This window comes from Myripristis murdjan, chromosome 21 (assembly GCF_902150065.1).
Source record: "Myripristis murdjan chromosome 21, fMyrMur1.1, whole genome shotgun sequence".
In the NCBI taxonomy this organism is placed as follows: domain Eukaryota; kingdom Metazoa; phylum Chordata; class Actinopteri; order Holocentriformes; family Holocentridae; genus Myripristis; species Myripristis murdjan.
The window spans coordinates 12,244,427-12,270,618 of NC_044000.1; the positions used below are offsets into that span (position 1 = coordinate 12,244,427).

Genomic DNA, 26,192 nt, shown 5'->3' on the forward strand with positions numbered 1-26,192 from the left:
TTAGACACATGCCTTGCACAGCGCTATCTGGTCCTTAATGTAGTCTCTACAGGGGCAGATGCGGATAAGGGATGGGTGTGATCTCACACAGCTAAAGAGCAAGGGGTCAGACTGCAAGAGACAGTGTCTAGTGCCATTGTCAAAGGCTGGCAGCACTACTTCGCTGTCATAAGACCCTGATTGTAGACAATCCACATTGTGCCTGGTAAATTGCAAAACAGAGAAGAAGTGATCAGTGATTGGGTTACATTTTAAAAGGTACACAAAGCATTCAACATATTTGTTAGGCTGAAGACTCACAGCATTTGCCAAGAAACAAACAAAAAAAAATGAACAAAACCAAGTTTGTTTACAATGAAAACCTCATTTTAAGTCATCAAGAATCCAATTAAAGTAATGATGTAGGGGTCCTTCACTCAGTAACAAACTTACATCCAGGGACTACATCACTCAGTACAAAGCAGGTTCCATATACACACAGGAACATGAGCATTAAGCAGGCTGTAAGTCAGGGTGCATTCATGCTGTGTTTAAGTCACATCATGTACAGTATATATGTGTGTGTGTGCGTGTGTGTGTGTGTGTGTGTGTGTGTGTGTGTGTGTGTGTGTGTGTGTGTGTGTGTGTGTGTGTGTGTGTGTGTGTGTGTGCACGTGTGTGTGTGTAGCAATCTTACTTTGCAAGAGCCTCAGCACTGTTGAGATGAGGGAAAAATGCTGGTTCACAGATCAGCCCCACATTCTCACATGCCTGTTTACATGAAGTGCCGGCTTCTGGTATCACAACCTGGAGCACGCTCAGTGGAGGCCAGCTCACAGGACCGTGGCAGAAGTCCTGAAGGGGAAGCGAGAACCAAATGAGAAGAGAAGAGAAGAGAAGAGAAGAGAAGAGAAGAGAAGAGAAGAGAAGAGAAGAGAAGAGACTATTTTTCCCTCCCCTATCCCACATTCTTCCCACCTGTTTTTCAATAAGGGTGTTCACCCTCTGTAGCATTCCTTCACAAGTATACTCATATGGTAGGTAGGGCTCAATCTGAAATCAACAAATCAACATGTAAATTCATGAAAATAGAATGAACTGAAATAAAGACCCACAACTTACAAAATGTAAAGTTAATGAAGTATAGATGAGTAGAACAGGTGTTGTTTTTCTGACATACAGATGTTCTTTGTTTGTGAAGCTGAACCACTGCTTGTACTTAGACTCTGTGGGAACAAGGCAGGCTTGAAGTCATACTTTGAAGACACTTACAGTTTGGTTGAGGATAGCAGTGAGGGCTCTCTCCACATCTGTGGCGTTGTCCATATCTACCACCCATACATAGGGCTCTCCTATGGCCTCGGCATAAGGATGTTGGGATGTCACCTGCAGCCCAAGAAAAAAAAAAAAAAATTCTGAAAACAGATGTAATTAACAGTTGGGGCAATTAAAAGCATAAACTGTAAGCTGTAGTGACTTCATGTATCCATCATTTAATTAAATTCACAAAAATATACACTAGTTAAAGAGTGGGTTGATTTCACTGTTTGCCTCAGTGTGGAAGATTTTAGTGTCCCTTACTTCTCTGCGGTTGGGCTTTCCATTGAAGAAGTCGGAGTTCAAGCTACTCTGAGGCGGGTGTAACCTGGGGTTCAGGAAAGCACAGCCATTGGCTATGGCCTCCAGAGGGGCAGGGCCTTCATACGGGAAAGATAAGCCCACGAACACCTACAGAATATCACAGGAAAATAGTTCAGAACCTCCTGCCATGCTGTGGGTAAGCACAAAGAGACATGCATGCATACAAATTCACTCATACATGCATATTACAATATCATTAATTAACAGCTGTACTTCCTTACTGTCACCACATGGTGCCAGCCAAGACCAGCACAATGATTTAACCTCACAGTAGTGCTGCTTTTGTGTGTGTGTGTGTGTGTGTGTGTGTGTGTCAATGTATAACAGGAGTAAGTTGAGTGAAAGGCCACTTCTCCTGCTCACCTTGCTTTGCCGCAGCAGAGTCTGTACCTCAGTCCCTGAAATAATGCCATGATTTTTCACATAGCTTGGAACCGCAGAAGATTTATTGTTGTCAACCGTCCCATGAAGCTCAAAATACTTATGGATAAGGTCAAGATAAGCCCCTTTCCCCTGCAATGTAGCAGTAGAAGAAGCAGGTCGTTATCTGAAGATGGCACAAATTACACCTCTACCTTAATAAACACTCATTTCACAGTCTGAACAAAAAGGAGGAAACTGCAGACTAAACATTAAATAGGCAAATAGGAGGAAAGTAAAAATAAGAATTTGATTAAAATTTATTTAACTCCTCATGTCTTGATACCTCCCAGAACGTGGCTCTCTTGCCGTACACCAGGGCCTGTTTCCTTCTTGTAGTGGAGTGGAGCAACTGGGTTTGCTTGGAGCTCAGCGGGTGCTCCACCACAAAGCCCAAGAACGTGTTGTCTGGTGTATGGGCTGCTCACAAAAAGACAAAACACACCACACAAGACACATAAAAAAATCATTATTGGAAGATGTACTTTAACTAGAATACTAGTCTTAGAATTTTAATGCCAGATGTTAATAATGGGGGCATAGATCAAAACACTTTTAAAGATTAGATTTTAAATAGGCAATACAATTAGAGTCATAAATAAAGTTAAAGATATTAAAGTGATAATTTATTGTATTTTGACAGTAACAATTTCCATCCTTCTCAAAAGCAAGCAATGTACAACAAATCACAAAATTCGCACTTGTGGAAATAGGTCATAACATGATTCATTGACATGTTGATGAACACTGTGAGTAAAATTAGCTGTGCTGTGTGTGTGTGTGTGTGTGTGTGTGAGAGAGAGAGAGAGAGAGAGAGAGAGAGAGAGAGAGAGAGAGAGAGAGGCTTACGGAACATGGTGTTGAACTGCATTGGCATTAGGCCGAAGCCTCCCCAGTAAGTCTTTAGGTTGTGTTTTTGGGCCCAGGCCTCATGGTTAAAGTCTGGTTCAGTGCCAAAAGAGTCCAACACACGAATCTTACACCTGGTTGGTACATACACACATAGTTAATTAATTAGTTATTTATTAGTGTGAGTATTAGCAGTTTATTAGGTCTGAATTAATCGTTATTAGCTACTTACTGACTAATTTTGCATGCCTTATTCAGTGCACTATAAAACATTGGGACCTTTTTACTCCATAAGTTCATGTGTTACGCTTACTAATGCTTAGTAAATAAGCACTTACACCTGAATTAAGCTCTATTCCATTGTATGGAGTAAGACTTGTAAGGCTTTGTAATACTTAATCAATCATCTTGAAAAACACTGATACAGGAGAAATGTTTGTGTGACTAAATGTTTGACTATGTCAGTATTAAGTTGGTATTAGAAGCTTTAGAGCGGTTAGGGGAACAAATTCTGAGTAATAATGACTCATTTCTAGATAATTGGATTGAACTAACATCTGTTCTTGTGTGTTTTAAAATAAAGCATAACCTTAGTCATAATTCCAAATAAGCACACACAGCATCATTTTGAATTGTCCGATTTAGAAATCCACATTTATCCGCATTTAAATCAGAAAACTTGTACAGTGACTGGAACATTTAAGTCACAGCAAATGCAGATATGGATTTTATTTTGGCTGTTTATATCAAAGCTCTGTTTCATATCACTCTCTGCAAACAGTAGTTTAACAACACTGAAAGCGAGAGGGAGAGATCGATAAAAACCCTCTCTATGGGGAACGATTAACAAATAAAGCCCACAGGACGATGTTGGGGTGGCGGTGGGGTGTGTGAGAAGCAGCAGCAGCAGCAACAGGGGCAACAGGGTGAGCAGTGGCGTAAAAAGAAGAGGTGAGTTTGACAGCTTGAATAGCTGATCCAGAGCAGAGCCACTCAAGTTGTCTGCCTGTACAAGCTTGTCGGCTTTGTTTCATTTCTGCCCGTTCAAAATGTTAAAGAGTGTGTCAACATTACATTGCGTATGATAGAAGACCTCTGCTGCACTGCCCTCTAGGGGCTGCAACTTTCAGGTATGTTGCACTTTTGGCGAAACCCAATCAGTGAAGTCATGGCACGACTATCACAATTTTAATCAGTTCTTAATGGTAGAGTGCCTGCCTTGGGTGAGACTGATGGGTGTGACCAGAAGGGCAACATGCCTGAAAGTCTGGCGTCCTGACATGTGATTTCTGCCGTACCATATGTGCCATGGGGATAACATACTACACACATCGATGTAAAAAAAAAAAAAAAAAAAAAAAAAATGCAACTTTCAAAATATTCTAATGTAAATGTCTTTTAAGGTAGAAAATTCATTCAACATATGTATTCAGTCTTAAGGGCATACTCAATGTGTTTTGGTTTGAATTTTTGAAAATAATAAATAAGTGTGTTTACAAAAGAAAAACTGCTTTGGCTGTCTTTAATTATCCCCCCTTCCATCTCTTGTCATTTGTCCTTTCCACCTTCCCTTATCGACCCTCCAGCCTTTACATTTCTATCTGCTCATGCCCCTTTGAGTTTCTGTCCCTTTTTCTCTGGACCTGCCATCCTGTTCTCACCCTGCTCTTAAGCCTGCCTTATCTAATGACCTGTCACTCTTTCAATTTCTGTGCTTCTGTCTGTGCCGCTCAGTCAACCTTCAGCCGAGCGAATCATCTGCCTTGAACTTTAGCCACTCTCTGCTCCAGGCACATCCCTTTGCTCTCTGCCAAACACTTTGTAACCTTCTTTCAGAAGAAGGCTGATAACATCCAGGGCTGCTTCTGATCTTATGACACCAGCTTTGGTCTTGTAGTCATCTACTCAACTCACTTATTGTCTCCTCTTCTAACCGAGTTATTGTCTTTCTCTCCTCTCACCAGATGAAGTCCGAAAAGTTCTCTGCACCCACAGACATACCACCAGACATACTGGCTTTTCATCCGCTCTCCTTCCTGATTGCATCGTCAACTTGCTCTCTGACTTGTGGCTGTATTTAATTAACTTGAAAGAAAGATACAGCGCTCAAGAAACCTGTTATGCTGCCTCAAACCAACTCTCCACTTATCTCTCACAAGACTGAGCCGCAACCAGTCTGGCATCAGGAGTGCCCAATCCACTGGGACTGTATTTTTTTCAGTGCTTTCGTTGAAGCACGACAGTTTCTCCTCAGCCCTAATCCTCATAGATCTTTCCATTGCCTGATATTGTCTGCCACCAGATGTTCACTGGCACTCTTGCTGTCCCCAGGATGCCCACTGAACTAAAACCCGTTCAAAAGATGCCCATTTAACATTTTTGCTGGCTGTTCAACAGATGTGCATTGAGGGGCTTGAATGAAACTTTTGATAACATCTTAATTAGATATCTCTGTCTGTCTGTCTGTCTTTCTATAAACACGATTGCTGGAGTTCTTTCTCTACAACACGTCTCAGCCCCGCTATCACATCCCACACATTTTCCAACAGTTCAACAAAACTTAGCTGCAAATTTTTCCTGAGAAAAAAATCTCACAAGATCTCTCATCACCATGATTGACAAGATGATGGTAACACTTGCTCAGACTGTGAAGACGTGCCACATCAAGTTTACAGATTTCTTCAATGTGTTCAATGCGTTCAAGGAATCTGTACGCGAGGTCACGTTCCAACTCTTGAAAGCTGTCTGCCGCTACCAGCTGCTTTGGTTTATCCTCTTCCTCACTGGCTCCAAAATTGAAAAAGAAACAGTGTTTGAGGTAAACAGAGCTACTTTCATTTTTCTAGTTTGATATTTACTACATACATATGTGAATCCCATAATTGTGCAAATATTTTGTGAACAATAACCAATAAATGTCCCTCACAGTTGACTAAAGTCAGCCCAAACTGAAAATTATTTGGTGAAATGGGGAAAATTAATGATATTTGAAATCCCATCATGAAGAGCAAGAGGCCTGTTTGTATAATGAACTTTGTCTCCTTGCATAAAGATTCAACAGGCCATATTTCATAGCCTTTTATAGGCGAAATTTTAGACATTGTTTTAGCTAACTTAGATGACTCGTCACCATTTGCATATCTAACTTAGCTAACTTAGATGACTCGTCACCATTTGCATATCTAACTTAGCTAACTTAGATGACTCGTCACCATTTGCATATCCTCACATCCCAGCAGTGGCTGGACAGGGATTAGTCTCAGCTCTAAAACTGCAGTAGGCATGAATATGATTTCTGACGTAATGTTTCTAGGTAAACAAAGTATAATTATGTTAAGCTGTAAAATGTGTTGCACTTCTTTTGGCAGTATGTCAAAGTCTAAAAGACAAATCTCTTAAAGTCTGACCTGACCTGACCTCCTCTGCACTGAATCAGATCCCTTTTCCTCAAGTTGAAACGACTAATGATTTTCTCTCCCCTGAATAATAATAAAAATTAAAATTAAAGTGCCCCTCCTAGCCCCAAATGATTAAATCACAATGAATCTCACCTCTGCCTTGCAGCATTTTCAAAATTATTGTACACTAAATGGCCAAAAGAAGGAATTATGAGTTCTGTTTGTTCATTTGTCACACACAAAATCTCAAACACCACAGTCTGGATTTTGACCAAATTTGAAGGCTTTACTCTGCTGATGCGTCTGTTTGGGTCAAAACAAGATGACTTATTTGTGACTAATTGACTCAGAGTGCATCATTCGGGTGGGTTGATATGTTTCCTGTTGCCATGCTGTTGGTTGTTCTTGATGAGAGCATCATTCTGACAGTCGGTGTTGGGAAGGTTACTTTTGAAGTGTAATAGGTTATGGGTTACCAGTTACCCTGTTAAAAATCTCATAACTAATGTAACTTATTTAATCACTTCATCAAAATATGTTGTTACATTTGATTACTTTTTGATTACTTTTCTAACAAATGCCTTAAACTGGACTATGAAGCTGAAAAGTCCTTAAAAAACATAAGTTTAAACTAGTTCTTCAATAATATGTTCTTCAATAAACTTGAATTAAGATAAGACTGTTTTGATTTTTAAGCACAATCACCAAAACAAATCACAAATCTGTAGATCCCAAACAACAAGCCGCCTTGATGTAGTCGCCTGGTTGCAGGGCAGACGGTGAGCAATAGGCATTGATTGGATTGGCAGACAAGAGGCGGGGCAAACTCAAACAAGAGAACCAATCAAAGGCAACACTCAGAATTTAAGAGCATACTGCCAAATGAATGGAGCGTGTCTAGACGTAGAAAGAGCTCCCTGCAAGCCATCCTAACCTTGATGGTGTTCCCCTCAAATTTGTCCCAACGGCTTTGCAGACCCACATTGTCTGCTACACAGTAAATGTTATATCTACATATAAGTTTTTTTACCGAAAAAAAAAATATATTCAGATGAAACACTTTGTAATCACCGACATTTTGATTAATAACTATGTTTTTTCTCAGTAACTATAACAATTACATTTATTTTGTAATTTAATTTAGTTACATGAAACTACTTACTCCCTAACACAGTTAACAGTGTGTATATTTTTTAACACATCAATAATAATGACTAGCCAAGGTGTTAATACTGAAATTGATAACGGTCAGTAATCTTGATAATTAATACAGCAAAGGCTATTACTGTGTTAAAACATTTTTTAAATTAGTTTAAATAATTTGAAATGTAATTTCAACCATTAAAGTGCAATCCAACCATTTTTTAACTGTTTAGACTGATTATCTTTCTCTCTTTTTTGACTTTGTTTTCTCTCATTTATTTAGTTTTTCTTTTGAAATTAGGTTTTGGGTTGTCAAAATGCATCTTCATGGCCTGATCCTGATGCTCACCTGTATTTGGTCCAAGACCGGCCTAGTAGAGCCTTAATCTGATGAAGGCCAACAATGTCTGTATAGATCAGATTTATTGTAAATTTAGGATTACGAGGCGGACAGCTCCCAGAGTTATTCCCTAGGATCCTAGAGAGAGTGAGAAACACAAAGTGATGGGAGGGAAATTGATTCCCACATATTTGTAGGCAATAACATTTTTATTGAGTGTGCTACCTACCTACAGGTTGTATTCAAAGTTGCAAAAGTCATTGAGTTGTATAACTTGACTAATGACTAACAAGACCTTATGTGTAAGAGGTGGATAATCATAAGTGGTAGCACTTTATAATGAGTACACACTATTAAGCATTAGTTAAGCATTAATAAATACTGAATACATCATTTATAACGCATGAATACTCATTAGTATGTAGTTTATAAACACAGTTATAAATGTTTTACTCATCATTTATAAGCACAGTAGTTATGGATCAGTAAACACTGAATTCATCATTTATAAAGCATGTTTCTGACATAAATACTCATTAGTATGTGGTTTATAATCACAGTTATAAATGTTTTACTCATCATTTATAAGCACAGTAGTTATGGATTAGTAAACATTGAATTCATCATTTATAAAGCATGTTTCTGACGTAAATACTCATTAGTATGTGGTTTATAATCACAGTTATAAATGTTTTACTCTTCATTAATAAGCTCATCTATATAAATGATGGATTCAGCATTTCTAAATTAAGTATTACATCACTTACCCACCAGGTATTTAGGATTTGTCAGTGGTTGGTAAGATCATTTAGAAAGCCTGTGCAAATAATGAACAGTCGATTTAGATGTACATGTCTGCATGCTCCACTATTCAGACATGTACTAATGGTTAGTGAGTGTGTTAGTAGATGTTTTATAAAATCTCACAAAGTCCATTTCCAATGGATGGCTTATAAACAGTTTATTATTCAGGAATTCATGAATTCAGGCAGTTGCAAAGCACTTACTACTCGTTAATTAAGCATTTTGTGTGAGCTCATCTAAAGTGGGGACTATCTATGCCTTATAAAGCATTTACAAATGTGATTTCAAGGGATCCCGCTCTCAGCACGTCATCAACGTGATGACGTAGCAGACCGCAACACTTTACGTACAGGTGTAGCGGTCAGACTGGAGAGATGGAGACGGAGGGCTCTGAAGGGAATCGACGGGTCCGGCGGATGCGGGCTCAAGAGAAAGCCGGTGTGGAGACGGATATATCAGAGTCGACGGGCGTCAGTGGAACTAGTGGTGGTGAGTATGTGTTTGTCTGCTGGCACACATGGATGTTAGCAGCTGAAGGCGTTAGCTCTCGCTTCCCGAAGCTAAGCTAAGCTAACGTTAGCTGGATGATAGCTAACGTTAGCTTAGCAGCTGGAGGTCTTAGCTCCTGCTTCCCGAAGCTAAGCTAAGCTAACGTTAGCTATCATCCATGTGTGCCAGCAAACAAACACATACTCACCACCACTAGTTCCACTGACGCCCGTCGACTCTGATATATCCGTCTCCGGCTTTCTCTTGAGCCCGCATCCGCCGGACCCGTCGATTCCCTTCAGAGCCCTCTGTCTGGTCTCCATCTCTCCAGTCTGACTGCTCCAGCTTATTAATGAAGAGTAAAACATTTATAACTGTGATTATAAACCACATACTAATGAGTATTTATGTCAGAAACATGCCTTATAAATGATGAATTCAGTGTTTACTGATCCATAACTACTGTGCTTATAAATGATGAGTAAAACATTTATAACTGTGATTATAAATCACATACTAATGAGTATTTATGTCAGAAACATGCTTTATAAATGATGAATTCAGTGTTTACTGATCCATAACTACTGTGCTTATAAATGATGAGTAAAACATTTATAACTGTGTTTATAAACTACATACTAATGAGTATTCATGCGTTATAAATGATGTATTCAGTATTTATTAATGCTTAACTAATGCTTAATAGTGTGTACTCATTATAAAGTGCTACCTAATAAGTAATTAAATAATAAGTAATGATTTGTTATTGGTCAAGTGCTGTTCAGCACATTAGTCAGAAGTAATCAAGAACTATGCATTAAGTAAAGGACCATTATAAGAATTCACAGATACCCATAAACAAATAATTACATATTAGTTCATTAACATAATATTTAACTCTCGTTTCTCAATTATTTAATCACCTCTAAAATTTATTAGGAGTTACTCAAGAACTGCCTATTAACTAATATTTTATTAGCAGTTAGTTCCTCATTTGATCCACATTTGTAACTAGAAAAAAAATGTATGTACCTGATTGTAAAGTGTTACCTAAAAGTGTGCTTCTTTGTTTTCTGTATGGTATTGGACCAATTCTGCATTTCTCTCACTTCCCTCTAACAAACTGAACAAAACGACACCCTTGACTCCCAAAATGCAGGTGTTTCACAACAAGTCAGGATTGGTGTCTGTGCCTATACTCACTCCTTTAGGTCGGCCAAGGAGGCAGAGAGGTGGAGATGGTGACCGAGGATGTGTAATGTTGAGATGAGGTCACTCCACTGGACCAGCTCCCCCAGTGGACCGCCACTGAAGGCAGACTCTGCCATCCTGAAACCCGACTCATCCGTCACCAGGCCAGGATGCACCAGGATCTGGGTGGAGGAGGAGGGCAGTTCCATGGATCACAAACTGCCTCAAATGTTATTTCCCTTCTTTCTGACCAGGATTTGATCAGTGAGTTTTAAAGACAGTGGAAAGTGGAGAGTGGACATCCTCTCATGCTCTGATGCATTTTTATTAAAACGTTTTGAAGACCAACAATAATAATGTAGAGGCCACACAGTGCTGCTTGTTGCCTGTTGCACTCAAATTGTATTGGCTGTGGTTACTTGATATATTACTACTATCATAAAATTCATTCATTGTTGTATGTAGCTTGTGTATTGTAGTTCATTGAAGTCATCCTCACTTCACAAAACTTTGTCTCCTTTAATTAAGTTCAAAAGTCAATCAATTACTAATTTTCATACAAATTAATCTGCCATTATTATTGGGTAGTGGGAATTTAATTTCATATTTATGGCTGATTTTATGAGACTTTTTTAATTAACTGATGATGTACCTACAGTAATAATACCGATATGTTAAAATTGAAGCCGCCAACATATCAGTTGGCTTTTGTTCAGTTTAGTCTTTACTTATTTCCAGGGGACAATTTGGTTGCAGCAACTGACATAAAATACAGGGACAGACCAAAATAAACCAACCAACCAAACACACAAACAAACTTAGATACAGGTCAATCTTAAAAATACAGTACATACAAAAAACATACGCAAAACCACACACGCACAAAATTCCTGGTATTCATGATGACTCCTGTTTTGAGTGTCAATTAAGGCGGTTCATCACTGACAGAAACACTGAATGCTTATGTACCTGTTTTGCTTTGCGCTCTGTGAGGTTGTATTTAGCTGACAAGGAGCGTCCAGCTTTCACCCAGACCTGCTCCATACTCTGAACCCTTTGGTGGATCCAGCGGAACTGATGCATCCTGGTCAGCAGTGGGTACAGTTCCTCTAGACTGTCCCTCACCACAGCAGGGCCAGACCCCAAAGTGTCCTGGAAGAAGGACACACACACACACAGAGCTCGTTCAGTGTTATTCAGAATCTGATGGTTTCTGCCCCCTTCCTGAGAAATGCTCAGAGGTGAATATCGAGAGAAATGCATTAATGAGACAACAATAATATGGTAATATAATAAATAAATAAATAAATAAATAAAACATATAATAAATAATAATATGTTTTAAAATATCCAAGAAAAGTATAACACATAAGTAGAAAAGTCCCAAGAGATAAGTTGCCTGGTAAAGCCTGCAAAACACTGTGTACATAAACCATTATGATAAGAATAACAATAAAAATAAGAATGATAAACTTTACTTATATAACACCTTCCATGTCATGAAATGCAACTCAAAGTGGTCTACAAGAGTAAGTATTTAAAAAAAAAAAAAACAAGACGAAAGGAACACAATGTACAGAGGAAAATAAAAACCATGAGACAAACAAAACCTAAAAAGATGAAAGAAACCCACAGCCACATAATGGCTAATATATCTAATCTAATCAGGCTTTTGAATTGTTTGGCCCTCAGCTTTACCTCTGACTTATCTGGCAGAACTGGCGGGACGACTCGGCCTGGAAGCAGAGGACACCAGGACTCCACCTGAAAACAACAGAGACAGAAGGAAGAGGGTGAAAAAAGTTGGCATTTACAGACACACACACACACACACACACACACACACACACACACACACACAGATTTTCACATTTCACGTTTGAAATATCCAAATGGTTGTGAGGTTGGACATTGTGCTTTTGCAAAATCCCAGAGGTTGTGTAATAACTTTCTCACTCAGCAGTGTTAGATAACCAGTACTGTGAGCCTGAGGTCTTTGGGATACCTCACTGAGGTAGATGAACATGGAGCAGAGGGACCCGTTCACTCCATAGCTGCTGTAGCACGGGTCGGACTTCCACATTTCCTTCATCCACTGGTGCAACAATCAACGACAAATGGCACAAAACCAAGAAACAAACAAAGAGATGAACAAATAAGCAAACAAAATCAACCAACACTTCACATGTAATCAAAAAAAATATTAGAGAGGCCAGAATAGCTTTTTTTTAAAAAAAAATAGACTGTAGTGAACCTTTCAACATTTATAAATGTGAAAAGAAAATGTAATAGGATTACATTTGTAGGCTATATCTCCTTTTTTATTCACAAAACGTCCTTTATACAATCAAAGTTAAAACACTGGTTTATTTCTAGATGTGATTATTATGGTGATTAATAAACAGAAACAAGCAAATTCATTTTTAATAATCTATATGCCTAAACCTGAGTCTGTATATCAGTACTGTACCCAAATATGCCAATGAGTTTTCAGTGAAAGAATGATAAATAAAAAAAAAAAAAAAGTCACCCTCAGCTTTCCTTCACATTCTGAGTATCCATGCATGGATGGCAGAGGGCAGTTTTCATCTTCTTTGGGCTGATTTTCTGAGAAAAGAGACACATGAATGGATGAGTTGTGAAAAGATTTAGTGTCCTCTTCTAATGTCATTACCCTGTGTGAATACCCCAAATATTAATCTTTGCTGGTAGTGCGGAAATGCTGAGTGCACAGCACTGAGAAATGGCTTTCCATTCTGGAAGCAAATAAGCTCCCTGCAGGAGGGTAACAGAGAGTATTAAGGTCTGACCCCAATATCATTAGAGACTGTAAATGCATTTTTAGTTACATGGTTTCTCTTTAAGCCGGTGAGGGTTGTGGACTGCGATGCTTGTGCTTGGTTTGATAATTTGCAGCCCCTTCTGTTTAGAGGGTGTCAGTGTGTCATGTTTGAGAGGTCTGCCTTAGGCTAGGGCACATGAGAGGGCACACCTCTCATGTGTAATGCTTATCAGCTTAATGAAGCCTTGCTTGTTCTGGTGTGCCTGGTTGTACCTAATTGTTTATAGCCCTCCTCATCCTTTTATGACAGAGCATGTATACTTATACCTTTTGGTGATTTAATAAAGATGCCATTTTTGTATTCTGCATCATTATGTCATAGCAGTATCCTGCTAAATAAAGATAAAATCCATATTCATTACAGTGTGTTCATTCAAATCTTTGTGAAACTGTCACAGGGACCTATGACAAGTAGCATTACTGGTGACATTTCCATGATGAATTCCATCCTGAGCAACATCTTAGAGATCTTGATGACTTTATGTAGCTTAAGTGGGAAATAGGCCACCAAGTGAAATTCCAGATTTCCAAGTAGTAAATATGACTAGTGGGCGGAAATGTTTTTTTCTAAGCACTAAGTTCATATTAAAGGTCATAATGGTGTGAAAGTGAATATACTTTTAGTCCAACACTTATGTATTAGTCACACTAGCCATAGCAGAGTAAACTGTACAAGAATGTTAACAACATAGCACAAGAGTTATGAAAAAATATGCATGTCGCTTAAATTTGTCCTTGTTATTCATTTTTAGCTTTATTGTATGAAATTAACATCTCTGTTCAGCCATGTTGGTGGTTATGTCACAATTTGGGCAAATTGTGCTGCATCCCGAATCCTGATCTGTCAAACGTGGACACGTAGACCAGATATGACACAGGACTCAAGAAAGCATTCAGATGGCATAAATCTGATAGCACAAGAAATTCAAGACAGCGTGGGGGAGACCCGTTGCCGTCATGACTGCTCTACTGAGACTGTGACAGCAAGCACATGTGGCAAGGACTTTGGATGACTATAGAGGACAGCCAAACACCTCGACTGATGTGGACTCCTCACTGGTGAAAGATTTAAACACCTTTTCCATATGCGTCACAGTCAGCAGCGTGAGCACCAGCACACTCTCCACCTCAGAGTACGATGTGAGGAGAGCTCTGAGACAAATAAACAGCAGGAAGGTAGCCTGCCCAGGCGGCATCCTGCGGCGGCTGCTGAAATTATATGCTGGCCAGCTATCCCTGGTGCTTTTTTCTCTGCACATAGCTTATATTTCCATCATAGCATTGATACTCTATCAATTTCCCTGTATTAAGCTTTATACGTTTTTCTCTTCATTTAATTTTGCTTTTTTAAACATTGTTCATGGAGTTGTTTTGCAAATGCCCTTTCACTGCTGCTAGACATGTATAGTTATGCATGTGACAAATCGATCTCTTCAATCTTGAATGCAGGGTCGTTTCTTTGCTGAATTTTACAGTTTTTTTCATTCGCTTTTTCCAGTATAATGAAACTGGGATCCACTTTGTCGTCATCTTCACCTCCAAACCACAGCAGAAGTTTTCTTTTGCAAATGTGTTCATACCTTTTCATTGGATTCACACATTTTTCACACTCTTTTGCACAACACTTCTCGCATGTGTCATTTACATGGCCCTGACTCCATTGACTTCACTATGGTAGTCAAAAGCAAAACATCTGCTCACAGCTGATAGAAATGAGCTGCATCACTGTGAAATCACTAGTGCACCTGCATCACTACCCTTTCCAATAATCACCATTCACAAATCAATCAGTATGCACCTACAAAAAAGGGGCCTATAAATTGTATTTTGTATTTTTTTTCCTCAACTCCTTTGAGTTTTTCTGTGTAATACTGTATGTGAATTATAGTATTTCAGTTTTTGCCATCAATACAGTAAAATTTCACTTCAAAGTCTTTCTGAGTTTGGATGCAGTTCTTTACTGTAAGTTCACATTTGAATGTGTAGCTCACAGGAGAACCTTGCTCAAACTGATTGCTGTATTTTGTATTCTGCTGTCAGCTGTGTTACAGTACAGTAGAGCTGATTGAAGGAATCTACTCATTTGGGCAGAAGTTGAGTTGTTTGAGGGAAATATTGGCTTTTGCTACTTGCTTTACAATGTAACTATGTAAATTGTCAAAAATATGACTGCAGTATACACAGGAAAAAAGTAAAGTGGAACCTGCTCAGACTGAAAAGGGTATGTTGCATTTTGGTGTTGAGTATGAAGTGAGTGAGTGGCTGGATTAACTCGCTTGACTGCAAGTTGTATTGGGCGGTGACAAAATGTGCTTTTGCTGCATGTTTGAAATGTTTTGTCATGTTAAGAGCCTTTTGCAAACAAAATGTGTTATTTTGGGAAGTGCACCTCTCATTAGGCCTATGTATTAACTGTTTTGATACCAGCGTTTCTGAGTTGACAGAGGAGGTAAAGCGATTGAAAAAAACTGTAACAGTTGTTGGAGTTGCTCTTAAAGAATGATTGCTGTTAGGTCTACCTGAAGGCCTGACATCTTTTCTTAAACGCTAGTTTTATGCAGCATATGTCAATCATCCTAGTAGTTAAGTGCTCTGAATGGCATTGTTAATTGGTACCTAACTGGCACTTTCTCTGGGATCTATACAGAAGGAAAAAATCAATGCATAGCGTGTTGGCCCAAATTAATGCCAAGTGTGGAAATATTTTGGTGCGGTTGTCATTGTTTTGAATTGGTTCACAACCCTCCTATTTCTATCTTGTATATGCCAGTCAGTTTTTGCAATTATGAGAAAATTGTCTAGTTAGGTCGTATTTGATATATCGGATTGTACATTTTAAAGGTAACATAAGCAGTGTTTCCTGTTAGCTAACTTTATACTGGACAGACTCCTGATGCTTTGATGTTCAGACATGCAGCAAAAGCACATTTTGTCACCGCCCAATACAACTTGCAGTCAAGCGAGTTAATCCAGCCACTCACTCACTTCATACTGAACACCAAAATGCAACACACCCTTTTCAGTCTGAGCAGGTTCAACCTTACTTTTTTCCTGTATGTATTGCAGTCATATTTTTGACAATTTACATAGTTACATATTGTAAAGCAAGTAGCAAAATCCATTATTTCCCTCAAACAACTCAACTTCTGCCCAAATGAGTATTAATCAGCTCTACTGTACTGTAACACAGCTGACAGCAGAATACAAAATACAGCTCTCAGTTTGAACAAGATTCTCCTGTGTGCTGCACATTCAAATGTGAACTTACAGTAAAGAATTGCATCCAAACTCAGAAAGACTTTGAAGTGAAATTGTACTGTATTGATGGCAAAAACTGAAATACTGTAATTCACATACAGTATTACACAGAAAAACTCAAGTTGAGAAAAAAAAAAATACAGAATACAATTTATAGGCCCCTTTTTTTGTAGGTGCATACTGATTGATTGGTGAATGGTGATTTGTGGAAAGGGTAGTGATGCAGGTGCACTAGTGATTTCACAGTGATGCAGCTCATTTCTATCAGCTGTGAGCAGATGTTTTGCTTTTGACTACCATAGTGAAGTCTATGGAGTCAGGGCCATGTAAATGACACATGTGAGAAGTGTTGTGCAAAAGAGTGTGAAAAATGTGTGAATCCAATGAAAAGGTATGAACACATTTGCAAAAGAAAACTTCTGCTGTGGTTTGGAGGTGAAGATGACGACAAAGTGGATCCCAGTTTCATTATACTGGAAAAAGCGAATGAAAAAAACTGTAATTTGCTCTATCATCAGCAGCCCAATAAATCTTTGCTGCTGTTGAAGTGTTCCTGTCATACTTGACATAGCCAAAGGCCACAATACAACTCAAGTTTTTATGGACACTGACAAAAATGAACAGCGTATTTATTTTAAACCTGCACTGCAGTCCACCTGATCCATCTATCTAATCAGCCAATCACATGGCAGCAATTCAGTGTATTTTGACATGTAGACAAGATCAAGATGATCTACTGAAGTTCAAACTGAGCATCAGGAATGAGAAGTAAGGTGGTTAATGAGACTTTGAACGTGGCATGGTTGTTGGTGCCAGACGGGCTGGTCTGAGTATTTCAGAAACTGCTGATCTCCTAGGATTTTCACACACAACCATCTCTACGGTTTATGGAAAATGGTCCGAAAAAAATAAAATATCCAGGGAGAGGCAGTTCTCTGTGCCAAAATGCCTCATTGATGCCAGAGGTCATAGGAGAATGGCCAGACTGGTTTGAGCTGATAGAAAGGCAACAGTAACTCAAATAATCACTCGTTCCAACCGCGGTATGCAGAAGGGCATCTCTGAGTCCACAACTCGTCGAACCTTGAAGCAGATGGGCTACAGGTCCATCCCTTCATGACCACAGTGTATCCATATTCTGATGGCTACTTGTTGAATCTGTGCCACCAAGAATTAAGTTAGTTTTGAAGGCAAAGGGGGTCCATTCTAGATATAACGATGCCTTACATTCTTATGTTTACCATACACATATTTTTTTGTTGTCAAGATACATTTTGGGCATGATCAAAATAAATTCACCCTTTTATTCAACCAGGCCTGATACATACCCTTTGGTACACCTCCCAGTGTAATTTTATTGGATTTGATTTGTTGATCTGTCTTCTCTTGTTTCTCCACCAATATCTTGAGGAGTTCCTCTAAGCGAGTCACTTGCTGCTGCAGACGGGCCTTGTCAGAACGTAGCTCTTTAATGAGCTCTTCCCTCATGAGTCCTCCCTCTGTCACATTGGCAGGAGGTGGGGGTGAGGCTATAGTAAAAGAGTGTTAGACAGATTTCCAGATTATTCATGTGCCCCAAAAACATTTCCAGATCTACCTGCATAGAATTTTGACAATGACAACAGCAAAACAGCAACACTTTCCAATTCTTTCTAATCAAATATTCAAATATTGTTTCATCTATAGTCAATATATGAAACAATTCCAGTCAGCATGGAGGGTTTTTGCCAGTGTTACTTGAAATCAAAATCACTTGAAACTAAAAAACTTTAAGACTCCTCAGTGTTGCTGTTACTGTTGTGTGTTTTTTTTTTTTTTTTTTTTTTTTTTCAAAACAGAGTTTACATGACATTTAGTGAGAGCTGTGACACTACCTGAGAAGTATCTCTTATCTCAAAAGTCAGTTTCACAAGCCTAAGGAGATTCCACTTTACCTTGTGCTATGGTCAGGAGAATGTCCATTATCTTTGTTAAAGTCTTCACTTGGTCTGGAATAAAAGATACAGAGAAAATGACAAATGGAAGCAAGAGAAGGAGAAAGATCAGAAAGTTCAGGGATGGGAATTTAAAAATATCTCATTCTTTTTTTTTTTTTTTTCTTACAGAAAGAAACTCTGTAAGGGCATGATTACACTCTTTCACCGTAATTTAGTGCTTCTCTACAAAAAAAGGGGGGAATAGAGTGAGCAAACCCTTACTTTGTATAAGTCACTGCATTGTTCCCACCATTACATTCATCTGACCTTCGCTTGCACATCTGCATTTATCATAATTATCTCCCTTTTTCCATCTGTCAAAGCTCTGGAGAGCTCATTTGACAATCCTTCATTTCAGTCAAATCTCCCTGTGACTACAATATTATGCACCAGCAGCAAGGATGCGTAATCATAAAGTATTCAAATTAAGTCCATTAATCTATGTAGTACAACCACAGCAGCCCATTCTGTAGGTCAGTGGTTCCCAACCCAGTCCTCAAGTACCCCCTGTCCTGGAGGTTTTTGTTTCAGCTCTACTCTTTCACACCTGATCCATGTAAGGGCTTCATACTGATTGGCTGAAACAGATCTACCTGAAGAGGGCGTGCATGAAGGTGCTAGGGCCTTAACTGGATCAGGTGTGAAAGAGTAGAGCTGAAACAAAAACCTCCAGGACAGGGGGTACTTGAGGACTGGGTTGGGAACCACTGCTGTAGGTTATGCTGTTTGTTCCACTATATGTAGGTTATTCAACCCTGGCAGCCCCCTTTGCAAGACACACCTCACTAACTGCAACAATTAAAACTTAAAATATAGCAATACATCTATCATGACATAAGAGCCACAGTACCTCTTTCTCCTTCCCCTTTATTAAAATCGGTCCAGAACTGCCACTGCTTTTATCCACTATCCCACCTTTCCCTTTTCCCCTTGTGCATACTGGAAAACTGTTTGAAAGTTTAAGATCTGTCTATCGTTCTTGTCCCTTCACATAAAAGAAATCCTGTCCCTCTGCCATCTCGTGCTGTCTCCTCACCTTCAGCCATGTGTTCTTCTGCCACCATTATCTCACTCTCTCTCAATTTCATGCCAAAGGTCCCACCGATTTCCCTCAGGTCTTTGTTGCTCTAAAACCAGTGAGAGATAAACAAACTGGTGACAAAATTATTTTTTTCTGCAAGTAAACGGAAAAAGCAAGCTGTTATTTTTGTGTCAAAGAATCAGTACATGCAGAGCAGTGCTAGGTTGAACTAGCCAGTGCTTTATAGCATAAATACACAGGATGTGATATATCCTTGTAGGAACAACCCATCTTGGAGGAAGCTGATATGGTCAACAGATCTGAGGGACTACATTCACTCACAGAACCTTCTAAATCAAGCCAATTCCTTCCTATCATGCCTGAGACCACTAACAGCTGCCCTCTCACCTTTTAGGAGCCGAAAAATCTCTCACACCTCCTGTTCCCCACTTAAAGCTGGTATTGGTCAGATACAGCCTGGGAAACTTTTTGAATAAACATCCTCAACATCACATTGTAGCCAAGACTCCCATCAGCGTCAAAGTTCCAAAATGGTTTAAAGATGCCATGTATCTGAGAATCCCTCTGACCATCTTGTGCCCCATCTGAACTTGAGCTCCATCCGAACCCGTGTGCCATCCGAACCAGCGTTCCATCCGAGCTGTGTCCAGAGACTCAGACCGAAACTCCATGGCCAGACTTCACTCTCCTCACCTCCTTCCGAGAGCTCCGCTGCTCCAATATGGCCTCCTCCTGCCAATCCCTTTGTCAGCCACCGCTCCGCAACTCCACAAGACATTATTCCCTCGACATAATCAAGTATTTCTACAGTGCACTTTGCTTAAGTTCCTGGTGTCCATTTAACACATAGCACTAATCTCTAATTGGCTCACACTCTCCTAAAATATACCTAAATTAACGTTTAGAAGTACATGCTGCTAATGTTCCAGGTACATGATCATTGGTATCACATCATATTACCGGGTCGTAACTCTTGTATGTATTTTCCCTGTTACAGTTGTTTTGTCTCATTAGATTTCATTCCACACCTTGTTTGTTGTTTGTACATAATTTGTCTGTCATTTATACAGTGGTGGAAAGAAGTTTTTGGACACCCCATGCATTTGTGAAATATTGCATTAAGAATCACTCTTAGGTCTTCAAGTACAATTTCTTTTAGTACAGTCACAGCCAAAATACTAAACAAATCCTAAAAAAGCCATTAAAAACTTAAAATTGATTGGTTCCATGAAAATACATAAGAAATTTTGAGTATTGGGTCATTTTGGTACCAGTGATGAAGGTCGTTCTTTTTATTAAAAGACACAATTTTTGTTGCCAGGCTTCGTGTCTATATAAAGCCAGCACATTTGAAAGTTCTTCAGACACAAAAATGGCTAAAACTAGGAACCTAACAGGAAACACACCTGAAGATAAAGATTCTCAGCCAGGAAGGGTACAGCTGCCGCCAGATAGCCAGGAAGTGCAGATGCAGTCCTTCAGCAGTTGGATACACTCTGCAGGAATACAGACAAACCAACAGCTTGGAAGACAAACCAAGATCTGGGTGTCCAAGGGTTTCTTCAGCAAGAAATGACCGCATCCTGATACGCATGTGCAGGCAAAACCGCCGAATGACATCACAGGAGCTTCAGCAGCAGTGGTCAAACCAAACTGGTGTCCAGTGTTCCACCCGCACTGTACATGGTCGACTTTTAGATCATGGCTTAAGGTCCTACAAGGCTATCAAGAGGCCACTGATCAATGAGAGACAGAGGCTAGCCCGGTGTCTTTGGGCCCAGGCACACAAGAACTGGACAGCCAGGACTTGGAAGAAGATTCTGTGGTCAGAAGAATTTGTCAAGAATTTAGTTTTGTTAGTTTTTCTTGTAAACAATAAACAAAAAAAAAATATATATATATATATAAAATATATAAATATATATTTGTATTTGTTTGTATCTGTCTAATGCAGCCACACCTTTTGAAACACGAAAAAAGATTTTTCCAAAAATATTTCATGATAATATTTGAGATTGTGTAAAATTTTAAGGGTGTCCGAAAACTTTTTTACACCACTGTATATATCTTAGTTGGTATTGTGTGATTAGTAGTTGTAGTTGTAATAAAGTATGTTGAGTATTTCAAATTATTATGGGGTATGCTTGTGTGCTTAGGTTGTTGAAACCAAAGTAATATTCTCAGAAGACATTAGACAGACGAAAGGTGCATTACTTTGTAACTTCATAATGCATTACTATAATTCGGGTTGGTGGAGAAGTCCTGCCTCAAGTGGAGGAGTATCTTGGGGTCTTGTTCACGAGTGAGGGAAAGATGGAGCGTGAGATTGACAGGCGGATCGGGGCAGCCTCCGCAGTGATGCGGTCGGTGTACCGGTCCGTCATGGTGAAGAAGGAGCTGAGCCGAAAGGCAAAGCTCTCGATTTACCAGTCAATCTACGTTCCTACCCTCACCTATGGTCATGAGCTTTGGGTAATGACCGAAAGGACAAGATCGCGGATACAAGCGGCTGAAATGAGTTTCCTTCGTAGGGTGGCCGGGCGCTCCCTTAGAGATAGGGTGAGGAGCTCGGTCACTCGGGAGGAGCTCGGAGTAGAGCCGCTGCTCCTCCGCATCGAGAGGAACAAGTTGAGGTGGCTCGGGCATCTGTTTCGGATGCCCCCCGGACGCCTCCCTGGGGAGGTGTTCCGGGCATGCCCCACCGGGAGGAGGCCCCGGGGAAGACCCAGGACACACTGGAGGGACTATGTCTCTCGGCTGGCCTGGGAAAGCCTTGAGGTTCCTCCTGAGGAGCTGGCGGAAGTGTCTGGGGAGAGGGAAGTCTGGGCATCTCTGCTTAGACTGCTGCCCCCGCGACCCGGCCCCGGATAACCGGCAGAAGATGGATGGATGGATGGATGGACATTCGGCTGTAACACAGTAATGTCTCAGTCCTGCCAGTCCCATCGGTGGATTTGCCATGACAAATGCTTGTTGTGTGGCTGAGCTTAGTTCAAACCCACAGAACTTTATTTTAAGTTCTAGTAGAGATCCAAAGGTTTCCAAAGATACCAAAGATGTGCTGCTGAATTATCTGATTTAGCGCTGTAGCCATAAATATTAACGGTAACACTTTACAATAAGAGTACAACAATTAACGTTAGTTAATGCCATAATAAACATTAAGTAACAGGAAATAAACATTAAGTAACAGTTAACTAAACGTTAACTAATGCTGTTCATGCTAAGGTATTCATTTATATGTTATTTAAGGGTTATTGTAGATATTATTAACATTAGTAAATGCCATAATAATCATTAACTAACAGTTAATTAACCATTACAGCATTAACTAACATTAACTAATGTTAAGTAACATCAATTGTTGTACTGCTATTGTAAAGTGTTAGCATATTAACTTTCATTCTTATTTTTAAGGCAGCTCAGGAAGTTTGGTATGAACAGAAACGTTCTTTGTCATTTTTATAGATGCACCATTGAAAGCAACCTGACAAAGGCTATTCCTGCCTGGTATGGCAGCTGTGTTCAGGAGCATAAAGCTTTAGGAGAGGTACTGTGGACTGTGCTTAAAGTCACCAGTGCTGATCTGACCTCTATAGAAGATATTTATAACTGCAGAGTGCACACACACACACGCTCCGGCTTGTGCGTCATCGCAGCCACCAGGCCTCGGAAATGTTTGTTCTCAGACCGTCCAGTAGACATTGCAAGTCCATTAAGGCTACCTCCAGCTGGCTGAGGAAGAGTAGTTTTCTGCCTACTGTGGTGCGCGTCTTGATCAGTTTCTCACAGCACTAATGTACATTTTATCCATACTTTTCTGGTTTTTGCACACAGGGACATGTTGCTGTGCTATATTTTTATAATTATAATTTTTAGGCAACTTAATGGGGAACTTTAAGGGAGAATCAGAGTTCAAGGAACTGAATTTGTGCTATATTTTAAACTGGGCTCAAATGTGTTTGGTAAGTGTGAGAGTGAAAAGCTGATAAAATGCTTGTTCCATGCTAGCTTTAGTACCTAGATATGTGTAAATGCATCCAATGGGACTTTTTATACTTGGTAAAGGTCACCATAACCCATGACCATCTACACATGATCTTGAGCTTCATTCCACTTTGGTTGACATCTATTTGATGTCAGCCAAACTGCCAACTCACTATTTTCCTCACTGCTAGACTGGCCATGAGGCCATACCAGGCATTTGCTCAGTGAGCCGGCAGGTCTTTTGCGCCAAATGACTTTTTGATGATTGACCAATAAAACAGGTAGATAGGCCCATTATTCACAATTGATTTTTTTTTTTTTTTTGGTTGTTGTTGTGGTCTGATTGGCCCATTACTCATGACTGGCACTGGACTGGCCTGATCACAGCCGAGGGCCAAGGCCCCCTCCGTGTTGGGCTTTGGCTGTCAATCAGTCAATCAGTCATGCCAAGGACAGATCGAACAAAAGTTAAAATGGAAAGGAAACACACAGGAGGCACAGAGAAATTAAGAGATAAGTGGGGCTGGTCCAGGCCAAAAATGCCAGGGCTGATTTTTTTGTCCCAGTCCAGCCCTGATTTTCCTAGTGAGTGAGCTATCTGAGGGCAGTCTTAACACCCCACCATCAAATGAGCCTGAACTTCTTGCTTTCAAATCGTCATTCCTGTCTACTAAATAGGCTGAATCTTTATAAACTGCTAACCTCAACAACACTCACTTACAAAACAGCAACAAAAAAGGCTTCTGCCGACTTGAACTCCCTCCCACTCACTATGCTCTGCCAGTGAAAGGCCCCACCACAACAGGGACTTAAGTGGCTAGCTAGACTCTTTTCCTCTGCAGTTCAGTTACTAAACTCCATTCAAACCACAGATTCCCTCTCGATCTTCAAGAAAAAACTTAAGACTTTCGCAAACACCTCAGCACCTGATGGACTGAGATGAGAGGGGGAAAAAAATTGCTTCTATGCACTTATCCAAAGAGCATAGAAGTAAATCAGGTGTGCATCGCTTTATCCAAAGTGATGCACAACTGAGAGTTAACACAACACATTTAATTATCTAGTCAGGAGAGACCAACTTCAGCAATTGTCATAAAGCTTACTTCAAGTTCAATAGGACCTGAGTGTACAGAAGCAATGCATAGTGAAATTGTTACATTGTAATATTTATGAACTGTACACACATATTTACCACAGAAACATAGAGATTTTTCAACCTTTTCTGCCTATGCAGGTTTTGAGTCGTAATTTTGGAGTATTTGTTTGAGGGTATGCTCACTTTACAGCTTTCAGTCAGATGACTGATAAGGACACACGTCTGTTCCCTTCTCAGTTCAGCCGTCACATGACCTTCACTCACAACTGCAGCCCCTTCCACTACTACTACTTCTACTACTACTACCACTACTACTACTACTACTACTATTACTACCACCACCACCACTACTACTATCATCATCACCACTTCCAGTATCACTTCAAGTAGTTTTAGATTTTGCTTGAGGTTATGTCCTGTTTTCAGGTCAGTATCAGTCTCCACTGACATTTTCATGTTTTCATGTTTTAATACCTTTACTGTTTAAAATCCTCAAAACTTTGATGCATTTATCTCAGTGATACCAAGTAGTTTTTATTGTATTCTCTTCAAAGTAAAAGCCTGTACCTGATCCATCACTCCTCTCCTGTCTCTCTCTCAACCACCTGTGTTTTTACTATTGCTAGGCGGAGTAATATTTTCAGTGTTGAGGTGTTTTTCATTTGGTTGGGGTTGGGGTTGAGGTGTTTTGCATGACAGCACAGCTAGCTGTGCTGTCATGCTCATCTGAGCACATTCTAAACGTCTGATTGACCAATCAGAGTGCTCGCATGCAAAACATTGCGTTGCTTCAAGGCGCTGTGGTATAATTCCCACCCTGCTGCTCACACTATGTTAATATTATTAAATTTTTATGTCTTGAGTGTAATGTTTGAAGCTTCAACCACTGGGCTACAGCTGCCGACTCAGTTATTATACCTACTGCTTGAAATACTTCAATAACTGATTCAGCTTCTACAAATACTACTTTACCTTCTTCAACTTCACATACTGCTTCAACTAAAGATAGAGTGCAACTTCAAGTACATCATGTACTGTTTCAACTACCTTACTGTAGTGCTGCTTCATCTACTGCCTCATCTCTTTTAAATACTACAGCTTCATCTACATAAAATACAGCTTGGAATAATTCAGCTATCCTCTTTTAAGGATTTTGCTTGCACATTTCAACTGTTTTTTTTTCCAGCAGTTTTCAGCATTGTGTCAGCAGTTTCCCTCAGCTCTCAGCTTTTGATTTCCTCCAGTTTTGCTTTTACATTTCAGGTGTTTTTTCAGCAATTTTCAGCATTGTTTACGCAATTTGTTTTGGCATTCACACGCATCTTCTTCAGGAAATGCAATTTCTAGTAACTGATACTATTTTCACACATGCTTTTCAATGACTTAAGCAATTTCAGATTTTTGTCACCCTTTAAACTTTTCAAGCTGAAATAAGCACACTCACCTTTCTGCAGAAAATTTAACCTTTTCTAGTTTTCTACTGTCAATAGCTGAGAGCCATGAACTATGGTAGCCCCGGTTACTGTATAAAAGGTCAATTCAATTTTCATACAGAGGCCCAACAGTAAGCTTAGTAAAATATTTTACTACTATGCAAATGGACAGTATCAGTCCATACTGTCACACAGCTACACTTTTGTTCACTGTTGCTCTCTCCTTAGTAGCTCTCATTTGTGATCATTTTATAACAATATAAAAACTATCGGGGAATGAGGAAAAATTGATATAGACTCTGTT

At 39.7% G+C, this 26,192-nt stretch overlaps 1 protein-coding gene across 1 annotated transcript; it reads right to left on the reverse strand.

Moving 5' to 3' along the window:
* On the reverse strand, positions 1-26,192 carry LOC115380473 (alpha-1,6-mannosylglycoprotein 6-beta-N-acetylglucosaminyltransferase A-like). The gene is made up of 18 exons (XM_030081687.1): positions 25,900-26,192; positions 19,367-19,457; positions 18,289-18,342; positions 17,683-17,883; positions 12,785-12,861; positions 12,260-12,349; positions 11,953-12,018; positions 11,224-11,406; positions 10,267-10,436; positions 7,780-7,908; positions 2,890-3,023; positions 2,327-2,460; positions 1,984-2,133; positions 1,561-1,707; positions 1,252-1,365; positions 958-1,032; positions 677-834; positions 1-202 (listed from the first exon to the last, which is right to left on the reverse strand). The coding sequence occupies exons 2-18, from the start codon at positions 19,416-19,418 to the stop codon at positions 1-3; spliced, it is 2,136 nt and encodes a 711-aa protein (XP_029937547.1). The 5' UTR covers positions 19,419-19,457; positions 25,900-26,192.

Excerpts from the sequence above, each read along its gene's own strand:
- LOC115380473 (XM_030081687.1), bottom strand. The coding sequence starts at position 19,418 with ATGAAATTGAGAGAGAGTGAGATAATGGTGGCAGAAGAACACATGGCT. Across the intron at positions 18,343-19,366 it reads AGAAGAACACATGGCTGAAG|ACCAAGTGAAGACTTTAACA; the intron begins GTGAGGAGACAG and ends CTTTTATTCCAG. Across the intron at positions 7,909-10,266 it reads TCCTTGGCCGACCTAAAGGA|GATCCTAGGGAATAACTCTG; the intron begins GTGAGTATAGGC and ends CACTCTCTCTAG.